Below are 17,836 nucleotides of genomic sequence, written 5' to 3' on the forward strand. Positions count from 1 at the left end.
CCCAAAAGACTGTATTGTATGAAGATAAGAGTCATCCTTAGCCCACGAAATAAACTAGGCCACTCTGGAGTGCTGCTTTACAATCAGATCAAGTATTTTGGATTTTCCTTCTGACATCATAATTTGGTACCATTAGTCACTGATTAACATTTGCACTGTTGTTAGCCAACTTTTTGGATTCTTTAACTAAAAATATAACAAAGCACCAGTAAATACTGATAATGTATTATCTACATCTTTGGTACATACAAATAGCAAGAAACAATTTACACTAGTATGTCTGTATGCAGAGTTCCATGGTACAGATCGGATCAAACTATCTGTGCAGATGCATTCTAAACAATGGGCCAGACACTCAGATGCTCTAAAATGGCATAGATTCATTGATTGCATTGAGGATCTTGTCCAAAGTTTGTAAAACTCACCCATTAAATCCAATCTGGAATAAATTTGTTAATTACTGTCCCATTTTGAAACAAAACTACCTTATCACCAACAAGTAAATCATGGAACACTGTAATCATAACACCCTTCTTTGACTGGAATATTTCTAGATGAAGGTATACCATATTTACCTTGACTCCTGATGATCCTGGTTTCCCTTGTGTTCCAGGTTCACCCTTATAGCCCTATTAATAAAACAATACAACTGCGTGTGGATGACAAACCAACCTGTTTACTCAATTGAAGAACGAATATCAAATATAAAGAGAGATCCTGTTTGAAAACCTTCTGTCAGAAAAGGGCTCATATGTATGTGACAGTGACAAACCAGCCCTCCAGAGCTTCAGGGATTCTGAATGATTAGTCCCCCTACTTTAAACACGCACTTGTATTCCTTCCCGCCTGCTAGACCACTTTAAAACCCCGACCTCATCTTAATGTCCTTGAGGTTTCAATCCTCCCACCGTGACAAGTGCACTGAAAAATCTGACGACAAAATATTATGACTGCCTCGATCCGCCAGTGGCAATGACTGACCTTCTCTTCCCCAGCTGCCAAACCTTCCCTTGCCAAATATACTATGATATTGGAATATATTGGCATGATTCTCCCACACATCTTACTTAGCAAAGGGCCTTGCAAATCCTAGGACTCGTCTGAGTCAAAAATATTTTGTTCCTATAGAAAAACTCACATCTTCTGCTTCTCAGATTTTCATTACAATTAAAGGTGAATTACTGCTTACCCTGATATTGTGCTGCATATAGATATCAATAAAAGTTTTTCCTGTGGAAGAACCGCAGGATCCAGCTCCATATACAGGGCATCAGAGACTAATGCAACTGTTTTCTCAAAACAATAACATCTATCACTTTTTAAAATCAAATGTATTTATTTTTGGTTTATTCATTCTTGGCCTAACTCTGCTCCCACTGAAATCAATGGGAGCAGAGTCAAGCCAATTTGGAGCACTTTTGAAAATCCACCTTCAACATAAAAATTAAAATAATATTTATACGCTTCTAAACATGACTTATACACTGAAAGCACGTATATATGGATAGAGACACAAAGACTGGAAGAATTAAGATGAAACATCTAAATGTTCTAAAGGCCATATCATGTAGTGCTTACTCAGCCAAAACTCCACTCATGTTAAATCTGAAGGTTATCCTAACAATCAGATCTGGATTTATGTAGCAACCATTTTAGTTACTTAAGGACACAGGTAAAATTCATTCCTGCTGTAATGCTAATGCAATCAATAAAGTTACATCTGAAATAAATTTGGCTCGATGTTAGATAGAAAAAGCAGCATGTCACTTTAACACAATTAAAATGTAAATAAATGGAAAACAGGCAGGAAGTCCTGGTTTACACTAAGTATTATTTGGTCCGTAGAAGTGGGGAACATTTTCCAATATTCCAAGCCTTAAACAAAGTCCCCCAAACTGTTTCTGAAGAAATTTGCCTCATGACATGACAGGCAATGGTTGTTACACCTTATCAAGACTTTCTCGTGCTTAGAAATTGGACTATCACATAACAGTTATATATGGGAAATTATAGTTATATTTTCATTGTTTTTATATTAAAATAAACAAACACATGACACAGAGTCCTATAAATTTATTATAATGATCTGTATGGCAATGAATACTATAGATGTCATTCATCACATTCATATTAAATTAGAATAAATGACCTTACCTTAGACCCAGGTGTTCCAGGACGGCCAGATGACCCCTCAGGTCCCATCACACCCTATTTATTTAAAAAGAAAAGAAGAAATTTCTAAAATTAGCTAAGGGAGAAACAAGTTTGCCCAGTTTTATTGCTTATTACATTTATCACAGAATCATAGATAAGTATGGCTGGAAGGGACCTCAGAAGTCATCTAATTCAATTTCCTGAGGCAGGACCAAGAATACCTAGACCATCCCTGACAAGTGTTTGTCTAACCTGTTCATAAAAATCTCTACTGACAGGGATTTCACAACCTTGGTAACCTATTGCAGTACTTAACTATTCTTATAGTTAGAAAGATTTTCCTAATACTAACTAAAATCTCTCTTGCTGCAGATCAAGCCCATTACTTTTTGTCCTATCTTCAGCAGACATGGAGAACAACAGATCTCCATCCCATTTATAACAGTTCTTAACATATCTAAAGACTTATCAGGTCTCCTGCCCTCAGTCTTATTTGCTCAAGACTAAATATACCTATCCTCATAGGTCAGGCTTTTTTTGTTTTTTGGTTGTTTTTGTTGTTTTCTGGACTCTCCAATTTGTCCATATTTTTCTTAAAGTATGGCAGCCAAAACTGGACACAATACTCTAGCTGAGGCCTCATCAGTGCTGAGAAGAGTGTGACAATTACCTCCCTTACATAATACACTCCTGTTAACACACCCAGAATTATATTAGCCATTTCAGCAACTGCATCACATTGTTGGCTCATATTCAATTTGAAATCCACTATAATCCCAGATCCTCTTCTGCAGAATTACTGTCAAGCCAGTTAGTCCCTATTTTATAGTTCTGCATTTGATTTTTCTTTCCTATGTGACGTACTTCACACTTGTCTTTATTGAATTTCATTTCGTTGGTTTCAGACCAATTCCCTAGTTTGTCAAGGTCCTTCTTAATTCTAATCTTCCAAAGCGCTTGCACCTTCACCCAACTTGTCGTCATCTACAAATTTTATAAGCATAATCTCCACTCCATTATCCAAGTCATAAATGGAAATATTTAATAGTACCAGACCCCACTAGATATGTCCTCCAAGTTTGAGAGCAAACCATTTATAATTACACTTTGAGTGTGGATTTCCATTTATGCACTTATAGTAATTTTATCTAGCCCACATTTCCCTATTTTGCTTATAAGAATGTCATGTGGGACTGTAATGCCCCTCTCTTTTGCCAGATTCCTGTGACAGAAATGTGTGACTAATGAAATCCGCAACTGCGTTCGTTCCAAATGAAAACTAAAAACTACTAGTTGCTAAGCCCCTGCCTGGGTGTCTCTTTTTTCTATATAAAGTTATTACCAAGCATATTTTGGAAGAGAGAAATCTTATTTTTAAATCATGTTTTCCAAAGGGGGAATTCCCATTTACAGTACGTTTCACAACAAATTTTAATATATGTTTTTCTCACTTTTATTTTGACTCCAGAACTTCAGGCATCAATTAAAATAATATTCTTATTTTATTTAGACTTGTATATATACTTGGAAATGAGAGTTAATAAAGGAAAGTCTCGTTAATGAGATCCTTTGTGTCATCTAAGCATATCAATATACAGAAATGGTCAAACAGCAGGAAAATATATTTTCACATTCATGAAATCGTATTTCCATTATATCCACTCTCACCAATGCCTCTTTTTCTTACTATTTCCAGGATCAATCACAGTAACACTTTCTGTTTATAAGAGCGTTGTGGATGTGTGGTAATTCAAATGACTATCTACTTCATATATATACAAGCAATTACTTCCATACAGTACTGAACATTAGCCCCTATTTTTATTCAGAGGATATTGGGCAATGAAACTACTCCCACTCTTCTGAAGTTCCATGGGATTTAAAACTTTCACCTAGTGATTTACTAGAGATGAACAGAGAGGATTTTGGTTTAGTCTGAAGGACAGCAACTGTAATAGTGCACCACTTCCTTTAGTGCTTTGCTGAAGTGTTAGCACTAGGTATGAGTCCAAGATCTTATGTAGGATTGTAGTCCACATCCATCCAATTTAGATAAGAGAGTGCTACCAGTTGAGTCAAACATTATAATACATCTCAGTAAAATGTAAACTAAGCCATCATTGTTATCAATTAAAGGCAAATTATACTTGTGGCAAAATATAGAATCCTATTCAGAATGGATCTACATCTGATATTTAGGCTAATTTCTGCATAATTTATAGCAACAATACTTTGTGCTTACAGTGGTCTCCATGTGGAAGTCAATATTTATCAACAGGTTCCACAGATTTTTAACTGAAATATTGCATTTTCCCCATAATTAGATTAGGAGTTATGGTGTGGTCACTGCACAGTAGTGAATGAGCATTACTGACTTTATAGTGGTCTCTAATGTATGTAGCACTTTCAATTTGAGGAGCTTAAAGTGCTTTATAAACATTAATAAATTAATCCTTTGAATAGCCCTGTGATATATAATATTTGCCATATCACAGAGCTGTTCAGAAGGTTAATTTATTAATGTTGGTAAAGCACTTTGAGCTCCTCAGATTGAAAGTGGTTCATATTCTCTCTCTCATCCACTTCTCAGTATGGAAATTGTGTATGCAATAGAAAGTCTGCGCCAGAGAGAGTAATAAATCCTAGGTGACTTGACTTACAGTCCTGTGATTTAAATCAGGAAACTATATTTTATCTATGTCATACAAAAAAATTACAAGAACATGATCTTACATGGCATTGATATTCTGCAAATAAAATAATTTTCTGATGCAACGTGGGGAAAGTTTAACTGAACAAATTCAAAGATTATGGCATATAAAATTAAAAGAGGAGACTATGTCCTAAAAATTGAATGTTACTCCCCTATTTTTCCAGGGCTGACTATATTTATGTGGCAGATAAATTAAAAAATTGTTGATGTTGGCAGTGTAATTGGGATAATTGTTAGTTAAGAAGAACTTGTTACTGAACAATTTCCACAGTATATTAAGTATAAACTATCAACATGCTTTCCATCTGTATTTTTTTTTCTGGAACAAACATGTTTAGTGTGACTAATACAAGGAAAAGTCCACTCTACTTTTTTTGGTTGAACTCCCTTGTGTTATTCAAAACATTCAAATCTTCCATGCATCAATGACTTATTTTTTTATCAGGTGATGGAAGATATATTAAATCAAGCTGATTGAAAACCTCAGGAAATTATATTCCAATAGATAACCAGAACCAGATGACATTCATCTATGTGTCCTAAAGAAAATATGAACAAAGTATGGTAGGTGAGTTACTGAAAAAAATAAAACTGCTCAATTCTGCAGACCTAGTAGTTGTAACAATGAGACAACAAAGAAAGCCATCCAGAAACTCAAAGTGAGGCAAACTCAGAAACCAAGAACACAAACCAAGTATATTGAGTCTCTGTATACAGACATAAGGAAACCCAGAGTAGCATAAGTTCCTTCACATTCCCCCCTTCATCCTGTAGTCATGCAACCAATTCACCCTGAAACAATGGTAAAAATAACCTGCAGTGTGAGACAGAATGTGAGTGGGAAAGTTTCACAAAGGTTAGGCGTAAGAATCAGGAGCCCTGATCTGGTGTGGCCTTGCTGCCTGGTCACCACAGCACCCCTCAAAACAGGTATGGCTAGAGCTGGGCGAATTTGTTGGGATGAATAGTTTATTCTCTGAAAAACGTAGTTTTAGTTAACCTGAAACTATTCATGAATTTGACCCAATTTGTTTCTGACAGTTTCAGAAAAGTAGGTGTCCTTATAACCTTTAGCCCAATTGTTAGAAATGTGGGAGACCCACAGGAGGAATTTCAATCTGCAACTCCTGCTGTCCTAGCGAGTGCCTTAATCATCAAGCTATAGTGTTATTCTCTTGTCCAGGCTCTTTCTTTGGCTCAGTGAATAGTTAAGTAGAGATTGAGAACAATCTCTGCCAGAATCGCCCTATTGTCTGGTGCTTAGACTGGTCACATTTGAGGGGGAGATTTGAATTTAAGTCCCTGGCCCAGAATGAGGATTCCAATATGGGTCTCCCAAATTGCACCCAGGTGCCCTAATCGCTGAAGGTTATACAGGAGACACCCACAATCACTTTCATAGAAAGTGGATTTTTTCTGATTTGCTGACAAATTCCAAACAGTTTTGGAGCCAATCTGAATATTTTTCCTGATTTTTCAGTCTGCTGGTTGAACTGAAAAATCAATTATTCACCCAGCACTAGGTATCAGTCATCCTAGTAACATCATTTCCATGGCCCCATACCCTTTCCCTTCCAGCCAAATATGCTGGCAGGCATCCTGATTTCCACAAGGGCTGCTCAGGGCTGTGCTACCCCTCCTAGCCATCTGCTCAAGTTAAACATGACTAAAACAGCACTGCTAATCTTCTCCCCCCAAACCACCCTGCTATGTCTTTTCTTGGTCACTGTGGATAACAGCATCATTCTGCCTGTCACTCATGCTCATAACCTGGGCATCATCTTTGACTCAGACCTCTCTCTAGGTCCTCACATCCAGGCTATATGTAAATCTTGTTGATTCTTTCTGCGTACCTTCTTTAAGATGTGGTCTTACCTATCGATTCCCCCGTGCAGCTAAATTTCCCAGCCAAGTTCTCATCAGCTTGTGTCTTAATTACTGCATCATCCTTCTCTCTGGCCTGGGCGAATACAATCTTGCTCTGCTTGTATCCATTCAGAATGCTGCTGCAAACATGATTTTCCTAACCCATCACTTTGAAAATATATGCCCCGCCTGTTGGCATCGCTCTATTGGCTTCCCCCTTCTCCACTGCATCAAACATAAGCTACTTACCTTCACTTTTAAGGCCCTCCATGATCTATCCCACTCTACCTACCGTCTCTCATTCTCTATTGAGATGTTGACTTTCCTCCGATCGGCCCATGATACCAGTCTATATCACCATTTGTTACACTTTCAAACAAACTAATTCATGCTTTCTCCCAGACTGCCACCCCCCCCCCCACCCCCGCATGCTTGGGAGGAGCTCTCATACACACCCACAAAGCTACCTCATTATCCTTCTTCAAAACCCTCCTCAAAATTCTCATTTGCTGTGATGCCTACATAATGCTTGACAACTGTGAGTCTGCTGATGTATGGAGACCACTGCCTATCACACTGACCAATATGGTTCCATGGTTTCCTCGTACTCCCGTCAATCAATCTGAGCCCATGAGTTGTCTCTTGCCTTATGCTTAGAATGAAAGCTCTTTTGTTTTGTGTTTGTATAGTGCCTAGTGCCACAGGATCCTAGTCTATAACTCTGGCTCCCAGGCAATATGGCAATACCAATAATAAGATAAGTGCTGTTTAAACTATTCAGTACCATTTATACTCATTGGTGAGTTCTATGATCTCTATGCCATTGTAGGCAGCTCATTAATGAGGAGTGGCATGCAAAAATCAATACAATATTATGTTCAAGTAACAAATAAATGAGTAATCACACAAACACATACCTCTAGTTAAATGGTTGATATAGCCTCACCTTGAATAACTGTTCAGTTTTGGTCACCTCATCTCAAAAAAGAAAGAGATGATGGAAATATTCTATTTCTACTGATGGGCAATAAAAGAATATCAGTGACACAGGTGGGAAGGAGAGTATGCAGGTAGTACCTTTGAGTAGAGTATGCTTGTACTAAGAACATGGTAGAAAGATAAAGTGAAAGTTATGCTTTGAATGCCTGAGACCACTCTGTTTCTACTCAGATAACATTTCTTTCAAGTGAGATCTAAACACCTGACAAGAAATAACTGGAAATACGTTGAGATATTTTCTTCCCAGCACAATGCACAGCAGCTGTAAAAGTTCCTTCCTACCTCCTGGGCTGTGACTTTCTGTGCTGCACTTCTGGGAGGCACAGGACAGAATCTCAATGATTCATATTAACTAATGACATACTTCAATCAAGAAATCCCAAGCATGAAAATGGACAGTTTACCTGCGGGATTACTGCATGTGGGACAAAAAATGAAGTTTGTGCTGATTACTAATTTCTAAAATCACAAATCTGTAACAATTAAAGAGTTAACCAGTATTGGTTAGGATGGAAACATGGAGACTCTTGACTTCTATAGTTCTGCTCTGTCTTAATCATTGTATAAAACAAGTACCCTAGAAACTTCTGCATAAAAATTCAGTATATTTCAGAGTAAAATAATAGGCTTAGAAACACAAGTTATTTTTATTATAAAATTGTAATCTTTCTATTCTCAGTAGTTCCAGAGGGGTAGCCCTGTTAGTTGAGAGACTTCGAAAGCTTATGCCTGCAAATATTAAATTTGTTAGTCTTTAAAGTGCCACAGAACTCTCGTTGTTTCTATTTTCAGTTAAAAAACATTTAAAAGCAGTATATATGATGTTCACATGCATAAGAAGGAAGCATTCATAGAACTAGGAATTTATTTTTAGTAAGAGCATCTGATCTCAATTGTCAGAGTCTTATAGAAAATAAGTTAAATGAACAAAAGCCATAAAACAAATCAAAGCTTTAATTCAAAGAGAAAGAATTCTCCAAAGTACCAAGGCTTATTTCCACTAAAAACTAAAGAAGCAACATTTTTATTTCTTGCAGTAAACTCAGATTTCCATTAGTGAAAGCTACCATCTGTTAAAAATGATTTCCATATACTCTGGAAAAAGGAATCATTTGTAGGAGTCAATAATGGGATTACTACAAAATTTTAAAGTTCTTAGATAAATGGATTATATCCCATTAAATGTAAGGAAATACTATTAGAGTTCACATACAAAAGATGTAGATCTTTCTTTAAAAAGGGTCTTGCCTGTATGCATTTTAGAGTGGTATAACAGAGGGCAAGAGACTGAGCCAGTGGTAATCTAGACATGGGCGATGGAGGTTCAATTTTCTCCCATGCCACAGAATTTTTATGCAACCTTGTGAGTAGACCTTGTTACTCTCTGTCCCTCTCTCCTATTTATCAATTAGGGTAATCATATTTCCCAATCTCTCAGGGGTGCTGTGAGGATAAATACATTGGGCACAAATTTCAGGAGCACCTACATTATTTAAGAGCCAACATCCTATATTTAAGCACCTCTGGCACTTGCAAAACTCCTGCTCAGTTGCCACCTAATCTTGTAGTCATCTAGTCCCTAGATGCCTTAGTTTGGGTAGTCATCTAGTCCCTAGGTGCCTTAGTTTGCACTATTAAAGTGCTAAGGTGCCTAAATTTTTGGTGGTTGGGCATGTGCATAGCTGCCTAAGACCTGACACTGCCTGGCAGCTTGGTGACTAACTCACTCCTCATCCCATCAAGATTCTCAAATTAGGTGTTTTCCTCCCGCACCTATCTTGCCTTTGGTCCTCAAACAGCAGGTGTGCTCACCTGAAGCAAGTGGTGGTGTCCATCATCCCATAATCTTTATTCTAGTAGTAGGAGCACTCAACCAGCATGTGGAAGACCAGAGGTCAAAGCCCCCTTCCACCGGACAGGGATGGGAACTTGCACCTCTTCCCCCTTGCAGAAGTGTGTCCTAACTACTAAACTATGAGGCATTCAGGTCTCTCTTTCTCACTCTCTCCTCTTGAAGCTGTTTCATAAATAAATAAATAAATATTCATTAGACCAGAGAGAGAATGACTGTAGCCCAGTCATTAGGATACCCACATAGGAGATCCAGGTTCCTGTCCCCCAACTCCAGTGATTATTATTTCTAAACAGTAGAGCAGCTCCAGCATGAGAGACTGAGAGTATCCAATAGCCTAGTAGTCAGGGCACTCAGCTGGGATAAAGGAGATGTTGGTTCATGTGCTTGCTCCAAATAGACACAGCAGGGACTTGACCCTGGTTTCTCCCACATCCTGGATGCATGCGCGAGCTACTGGGCTAAAGGGGAACACTGCATAGTGACTTGTTTCTTGAAGGAGGACTGATCTCGTTCAGGCATCTAATTCCAGGAGAAGGTTCATGTCTGTGAATCCTGAATAGAGGGAGGTGCCTTTCTCTGCACAAAGTTAGGCTCATAATTGCCTGGGGGTAGGGGCTTAGGCCACCCCTCTCCTCAGCATTTCGTCCTGGCTAGTTTAAGTAGCTTCACACTGCCATTTGTGAGGCACCCATTCTTAGGCACCCAATTCTCCCCATGCATTATATAGAGAGCCCAGGTGCCTAACTTGGGGCTTAGAATTCCATCAGGTGACAGAGCACCTACAAGTTAAAAGAATTGCTCAGCAATTCAGCACCTAAGTTTCCCTTGTGAATCCCAGCCTTAGGTGCTTTTGAATATTGTACCCATTAAAATGATTTATGAGGTGCTCAGATAACTTGGTAGCAAGGAGTCATACATAGACAGATGATGTTTTTATAAAGTATTATTTAAATAGCGCTCTAATACACATGGCACTAGGTTGATATAAATAATACCTAAGTCTTACAGAACAAGTTTCAACCATAGATCATTTTACAAAGGATGTCGGTACCATTATCCCTGTTTTACAGATAGAAACTGAGGCACAACTGGGGAAATGACTTGCCCAAGGTCACCAAGCAGGCCAATTGCAAAGTCAAATATAGCACCTAGTAGAGTGCTCTATCAAACAGGCCATGCTGCCTGTTATATAATATAAAGTGAGGTGCCTGTCCCAAGAATCTTATTATCTACAATAGGGAAAGAGGGAGTGTCTCTTATATATATAAGTTGCCTAATATTTTCTTTTATAAAAATTCCTCAAATTGCTATTTTCAACAAGCTGTAGAATTTTTTTTGTTTGCAGCAAGAACCTGACATCTGGCAAAGAGATTCTCCTAGGATCAGGGAGATGCAGAGTTGGCTAAGTTATGAGTGCCAGAAAATTGCCATTTCCCATCATTGTCTCACTCACTAAAGAAGGGTCTTGGCATTCTGCCAAAAAACTCTGAACATTCTATTAGCACTGCATATTCACCACCCTAATTAAGTGTGCCTCCAGTCAGGACAGACAAAATGGATGAACTTCCTCCTGTTGTCACCCATCAAACTACCCTGAGAGATTACATAAATTGGGAACAGAACCCAGATTTCTGATATGGCAGATGCAGTGGTCAGGTACTTAATCTCCATGGTCTCTCAGCAAAACAATAACAAACCTAAGTACTCAGTTATAGACTTTAAGGCCAGAAGGGAGCATCGTGATCATCTAATCTGATCTCCTGCCTATCGCAGGCCACAGAACTTCACCCACCCTATAACCTCTGGCTGAGTTACTGAAGTCCTCAAAACATTATTTAAAGACTTCAAGTTACAGAGAATCCACCATTTACTCTAGTTTATATCAGAAAGTGATTCATGCCCCATGCTGCAGAGGAAGGTGAAAAACCCTCAGCGTCCCTACCAATCTGACCTGGAAGAAAATTCCTTCCTGACCCCTAACATGGGGATCAGTTAGACCTGAGCATGTGGGCAAGACCCACCAGCTAGACACCTGGGAAGGAATTCACTATAGTAACTCAGAGCTCTTCCCATCTAGTGTCCCATCTCCAGCCACTGAAGATATTTGCTACTAGCAACTGTAGATGGGCCCATATCATTTCAGGCAATCTCATCATACCATTGCCTCCATAAATTTATCAAGTTAGGTTTAAGCTCAGTCTCAAAACAAATTTTCTGCCCACACAACTCCCATTGGAAGGCTGTTCCAGAACTTCACTCTTCTGATGGTTAGAAACCTTTGTCTAATTTCAAGTCTAAACCTGTTGACAGCCAGTTTATAATCATTTGTTCTTGTGCCAACATTGGCCCTTAACTTAAATAACTCCTCTCCTTCCCTGGTGTTATCCCTCTTACATATTTAGAGAGAAATCATACTTCTCCTCAGCCTTTGCTTTGTTAAGCTAAACAAGCCAAGTTCCTTGAGTTTCCTCTTGTAAGGTAGATTCTTCCATTCTTCTGATTATCCTAATAGCCTTTCCTCTGAACCTGTTTCAGTTTGTATTCATCTTTCTTAAATACAGAAGACCAGAAGTTCACACAGCATTTCAGATAAGGTCTCACTAGTGCCTTGTATAATAGTAATAACACTTCCTATCTCGACTGGAAATACCTTGTCCAATGCATCCTAGGATTGCATAAGCCTTTTTCATGGCCTATATCACATTGGTGGCTAATAGTTACCTTGTGATTGACCAATACACCCAAATCTTTCTCCTCCTCTATTATTTACAACAAATACATCCCCAGCTTATAGCAAAAATTCTTATTAGTCCCAAACTGCACGACTTTGCACTTTGAATTATTAAATTTCATCCCATTTCTATTACTCCAGTTTTCAAGGTCATCCAGATCTTTTTGTATGATATTCTAGTCCTCCTCTGTATTGGCAATATCTCCCAACTTTGTGTCATCTGAAAATTTTATTAGCACACTCCCATTTATGCTGTTTGTAACATGGAGCCAATCATGCTTATGTAACCCAGTGTTTCACTGTATGATGCAGCATCTTCTAGTGGCCACTCCACAGCAGATAGCCTGCTACCAATTATTCTAGTTAATTCTTTAGCTATGTTGGTAGAGGTCTATGCTGTAGTGCTGAAGGTCCAGGATTCAAGTCTCACTAATGATGACCAGTTGAAGCAGGACATTACACTTGCACATAACAGAATCTGATTTTTCTTTTTAAATAACTTATGAAATTACATGAAAAAGCTACATTAAAAAGTGTTATTCAGAATACCAAATCAGGCATTCAGAAATTAGGAGATGCCTAGCCATCTGTTTAAGCTTGGCCATGCTGAGGAAGATGGAGAGGACATTGAGCAGAACTTGACAGATAGTGGAAGATATGAGGAGGAATGGCAATCAGATTGACCAAGAATCAGTGGGAAGTGCAAGGTTTCATAGATTTTGGTAAGTTTACTGAGAGAGAAAACAGAGACAGAATGAGAACAGAAAGAGGAAAGACATAGGATGGGGAAAAAGTTACTTAACGCACACTTTAGAAGAAGGGTGATACCATGAGCAGGAGGCAGACTAGGTGGGGATAAATTAGTTCAGGCAGCTCCTCCAGATCCTCAAGGCCCCAAGCTATGGGTAGATTTAGCAGCCTCTCCTCTGGGTAGCATATGGGTGTGGCCGCTGGGCTCTGACTGAGTGGGCTGGCATGGGTTTTATAGGCCTAGTTCCACCTACCTGCTTCTGGTCAGCTGTTGCCTTCCTGGGTTCCAACACCTGGGGAGGTTTGGCTCTCCCTCAGTGTCAATCTCCGAGGGAGACCATACCTCCACAGCTCCCAGTCTTCGGGACTGGTCTGGTCTGGTTCCCCCAAGCAGGACAGCGCATCGGCATTTGCATGCTGCCGAGCAGCCTGATGCCGCACCGTAAAGGCAAAGGGCTGGAGTGCTAGATACCAGTGCATGAGGTGGGCGTTGGTGTCCCTCATCTGATGCAGCCACTTCAGGGCTGCATGGTCAGTCAACTACCACAAAGGTACTGCCAAGCAGGTAGTACCGCAGGGCCTCCATGGCCCACTTTACGGCCAGCGCCTCCTTTTGGACTACTGAGTACCTTTGCTCCCTGGGGAACAACTTTTGGCTTACATACAGCACAGGGTGCTCTTCCCCATTGATCTCCTGGGACAGGACAGCACTCAATCCCACGGTGGAAGCGTCTGTCTGCACAATGAAGCACTGCTCAAAATCCGGGCTATACAGCACGGGCTCTCGGCAGAGCACGTCTTTGAGGGCCCGAAACACACTCTCGCACTGCAGGGTCCATCGGACACATACCAGCTGAGTCTTCGTTAGTAGGTTTGTCGGGGGGGCTGCCCCGTGTAAACCGAAGGGCATTCTGGTAAATTGGTAGAGTCCCTTGGGTGTGGCAAAGGCTGTCTTTTCTTTGGATTCCAGTCCCATGAGGATCTGTCAATAGCCCTTTGTCAGATCAAAGGTCGAACTATATTGGGCCTCTCTGAGGCACTCAAGAAGCTTGTCGACCCGAGGCATGGGGTAGGCATCAAACCTAGAGATCAGGTTGACCCTCCGAAAGTCAATACAGAACCTGCGGGACCCGTCTGGCTTGGGAACCAAGACGACAGGGCTACGCCACTTGCTCTTCGACGGCTCAATCACCCAAAGGTACAACATGGTCTTGAATTCTTGGTCTATGGCCTCTCGCAGGTGTCGCGGGAGGGGCCTGGTTGGTGCCCGAACCACCTCTCCGGGGTCTGTCTGAATGTGATGGTGTACCAGAGTGGTCCGCCCCAGCCTCGCCGTGAATGTTCTAGAGAAGGTCTTCAGGAGATGTCGGGCTTGCTGTAGGTGCTTCTCAGTGAGGGTTTCACTGAGTAGGTGCTCCTAGTGATCACCTGGATCTGGGGGTCACAGCCCTAGCTCTGGATCCAGGGGGTAGGGCGTAATCATGAGGGCCTCCCCTTCATGCCAGGGTTCCAGGAATTTGACATGATAAACTTGTCTGGGCTTCCAGAGATGGGGTTGATGTATCTTGTAGTTGACAGGACATACCTGTCGGGTGACCTCGGATGGGCCTTGCCACCGAGCCAGTAGTTTAGACTCCTTGGTAGGGAGAAGGACGAGAACCCAATCCCCGGGTTGGAATGTCCTTGTGCGGGCTCCCCGGTTGTAGGTGTGAGCCTGAGTCCTCTGGGCGTCCCTGAGGTTCTCCTGGGCAAGCTCCCCAGCCTGAGTTAACTGGTCTCGCAGCGCCAGGACGTATTGGAGCAGCCCTTGATCCCAGGACGGGGCTTGTTCCCACGTCTCCCTTAAGAGGTCGAGCAGGCCACGTGGTTGTCATCTATACAACAGCTCAAAGGGGGAGAAGTTAGTCGAGGCCTGCAGCATCTCTCGGATGACCAGGAGAAGAGGGAGAAGCAGTTGGTCTCATCGGCGGAGCTTGTCAGGGGAAAACTTCCGAAGCATCCCCTTCAGCGTCTGATTGAATCTTTCCACAGGCCATTCATCTGTGGGTAGTAGACTGACGTCTGCAACTTTTTTATGCAGAGGATTCTACACACATCTCAGAGTAGACAGGAGGTGAAATTGGTTCCCTGGTCCGAGAGGATCTCGCGGGGCAGTCCCACTCGGGCGAAGATCTTCAATAGCTCGGCCGCCATAGTCCGAGCTGTGGAGTTTCTTAGAGGGATGGCCTCAGGCAAGCGGGTTGCATAGTCCATCATGACCAGGATATACCGAAACCTGGCTGTACTCTTGGCGAGGGGTCCCACCAGGTCCATTGCAACCCTCTCAAAGGGTGTCCAGACCACGGGAAGGGGCACGAGGGGAGCTCTGGGCACACCCGGGGGAGCCGCCATTTGGCACTCCAGGCAGGAGGCACAGTACGTTTTCACGTCTTGCTTGACCCCGGGCCAATAAAAGCGGGCCAAAATTCGGGCAAGGGTCTTGTCTGGCCCCAAGTGGCCGGCAGCAGGAACGTTGTGGGGCAATTTTAGTACGGCCCGCCGGTGGACCCAGAGTACTACAAGATTGAGCTCGGGGCTCCTGGGTTCGGGTGTCTCGCTCTACGCGGTACAGCCGGTCCGCATGCAGCTCGAAGCGGGGCCAGCTCTTCCAGGCCCTCAGGGCCCCACACCGTGGGTAGATCTGGCAGCATCTCCTCTTGGTAGCAGACAGGTGCGGCCATAGGCTCGAGCACCAAGGGAGAGGGGTCCTTCTCCCTCGGCCGCTGGACTCTGACTGAGTGGGCTGGCCAGGGTTTTATAGACCTAGTCCAACCTATCTGCTTCCAGTCAGCTGTTGCCTTCCTGGGTTCCAACCCGCAGAGGGGGTTTGGCTTTCCCTTAGTGTCAATCTCCAAGGGAGGCCACACCTCCCAGCTACTGCCTTATAATCTGTGCCTCTTTGTGTCAATTTCCAGAATAATTATTTCACTATTGTGACAATCAGCAAATCATCAGCTTTGAAAGACAAAGGGGTACAATATTTTTCTGGGAATTTGGACAGCAGAACTAGTTTAACATAATTTGAAATATGAAATTACTGACCATTCTCATAATATGCTAATCTATTTGGATTTTAAAAGTGTTCAAAGCAAATCACAAGCAAACAAATAGTAATCTAAGGATTATTTGTGGTACCATCCAAGGAAACCTAGGCCCTGACCCGACACTGATGCTCTGCACAGCCATACAGCTGTGAGTACAAGACTGGGCCCGAGTAATACAATATGCATATTTATGCTGAGAACAATCATTCAATTAATCAGGCAAGCAAGCTTTCCAGCTTTGCAAAAGTATAAATACTTGAACCTTCAAAAGTAGGGAACAGACTAGATCCAATTTCCAGACATTGTAAGGTTTGGATTATTAACAAGGTGCATAATTTGTGTAAAAAACAGACACAGGAAAATGGAAGAGTAGATCATCAAGAATATATTGCAAATTTTCATCATTTTGCTTAATTTTATCTCACACCTAAAAATCTGTCAACAATTTTTACCATAAGCCTTTATTTATACCCACAAGAAAGCCAGATATAGACAATGCAATGGTTAAATGAATCAGGAGTACAAACGTACAGATGCCCCTGGTGATCCTTCTGCTCCTGGTTGCCCTGAAGGTCCGATTTCACCCTACAATTCAAAACATCTCAAATAAATATAATATTTGTGTAAAAAAAATTTAGATTCAAAACCCTCATTCTACAGATTAGTTTTACCAGGATTGATTTCAAAGTGTTTTCCAATTAATTGCATGTTAGCATTCTAAATCCCATACAAATTGTTCTAATCACAGAATGCAAAAAAAAAAAAAAAAAAAAAAGATCAAAAGATTTGCAATGTGCATAAAAGATTTAGACAGATGAGTCCCTGTACAGGATCCAAGACAGGGAAGGCCAGAACCAAACTATGAAAAAAAATACCCCTCTGGGGAAGGCCTCCAAAAGAAACCCGGACAGCAGAGTTCCTTGTCCTCTTTTTGGTCTAGGAGGCAGATAGGCTTTCTCCCTTACCCTTAGGGGTCAGGTCAGATCAGGGACAGTTTAACCAAGTTCATAAAGTTCTTATTTCAGAGCAACCAAACTTGGAGTCTGAAAAACATCTCTAAGGCCCAGGTCAGGGCAGTACCCTGGAGACTGAATGGGCAATCAATAACACCCAGCATAACTTCCTGTCCTTTCTTTCTCTTAGGGTAGGTCTACACAGCAATAAAACACTTGCAGCTGGCCTGTGTCAGCAGACTTGGGCTTGTGGGGCTTGGCCTGCGGGGCTATAAAATTGCAGTGTAGACATTCAGGCTCAGGCTGAAGCCTGGGATCTGGGAGCCTCCCAATTCATCCCCCTTACTTTTCAGTCACCTGATCCCGTATGATGCTTTTGAAAATTTCCCCTCAAATCCGAAAATACTAACTCAGTCCTTATTCAGACAAAAAAAGGTAAATTTGCACGATTTTAACTGTATCTTAAATTGTTATGGATACCTTTTGTCCTTTTGCTCCCTGACTTCCAGGTATTCCAGGAATTCCCTAAGGGAAGAAACAAGAACTTTTAAATATATAAAATGACTACTCCAAATAATGTAAACATTTTTTTAAAAAGCTTCATAAGTTTAACATTTCTCTTTTGATTTGGTTAGAAACATAGCCAGAAAATAAGATACAACCAGTAAACATACAAATTAATGCTTCTGGGGGATATAGACAAACAGAAAATCCAGTGCCTCTCCCTTTACT

At 41.3% G+C, this 17,836-nt stretch overlaps 1 protein-coding gene across 3 annotated transcripts in view; it reads right to left on the bottom strand.

Annotated features, from left to right (window-relative positions):
- COL21A1 (collagen type XXI alpha 1 chain) overlaps window positions 1-17,836 on the bottom strand; it is a 118,688-nt gene that overhangs the window by 23,623 nt on the left and 77,229 nt on the right. For all 3 annotated transcript variants that reach the window (XM_067565488.1, XM_067565487.1, XM_067565486.1), the window contains 4 exons: window positions 17,585-17,629; window positions 16,683-16,736; window positions 2,155-2,208; window positions 576-629 (listed from right to left, as the gene is read on the bottom strand). In XM_067565488.1, coding sequence (XP_067421589.1) covers window positions 576-629; window positions 2,155-2,208; window positions 16,683-16,736; window positions 17,585-17,629 — 207 coding nt within the window. The remainder of the gene's footprint in view (window positions 1-575; window positions 630-2,154; window positions 2,209-16,682; window positions 16,737-17,584; window positions 17,630-17,836) is intronic.

The sequence above is a fragment of the Emydura macquarii genome, unplaced genomic scaffold, assembly GCF_026122565.2.
Source record: "Emydura macquarii macquarii isolate MOO-44397 ecotype Brisbane River unplaced genomic scaffold, CSIRO-AGI_Emac_v2 contig_2680, whole genome shotgun sequence".
Classification (NCBI taxonomy): Eukaryota; Metazoa; Chordata; order Testudines; family Chelidae; genus Emydura; species Emydura macquarii.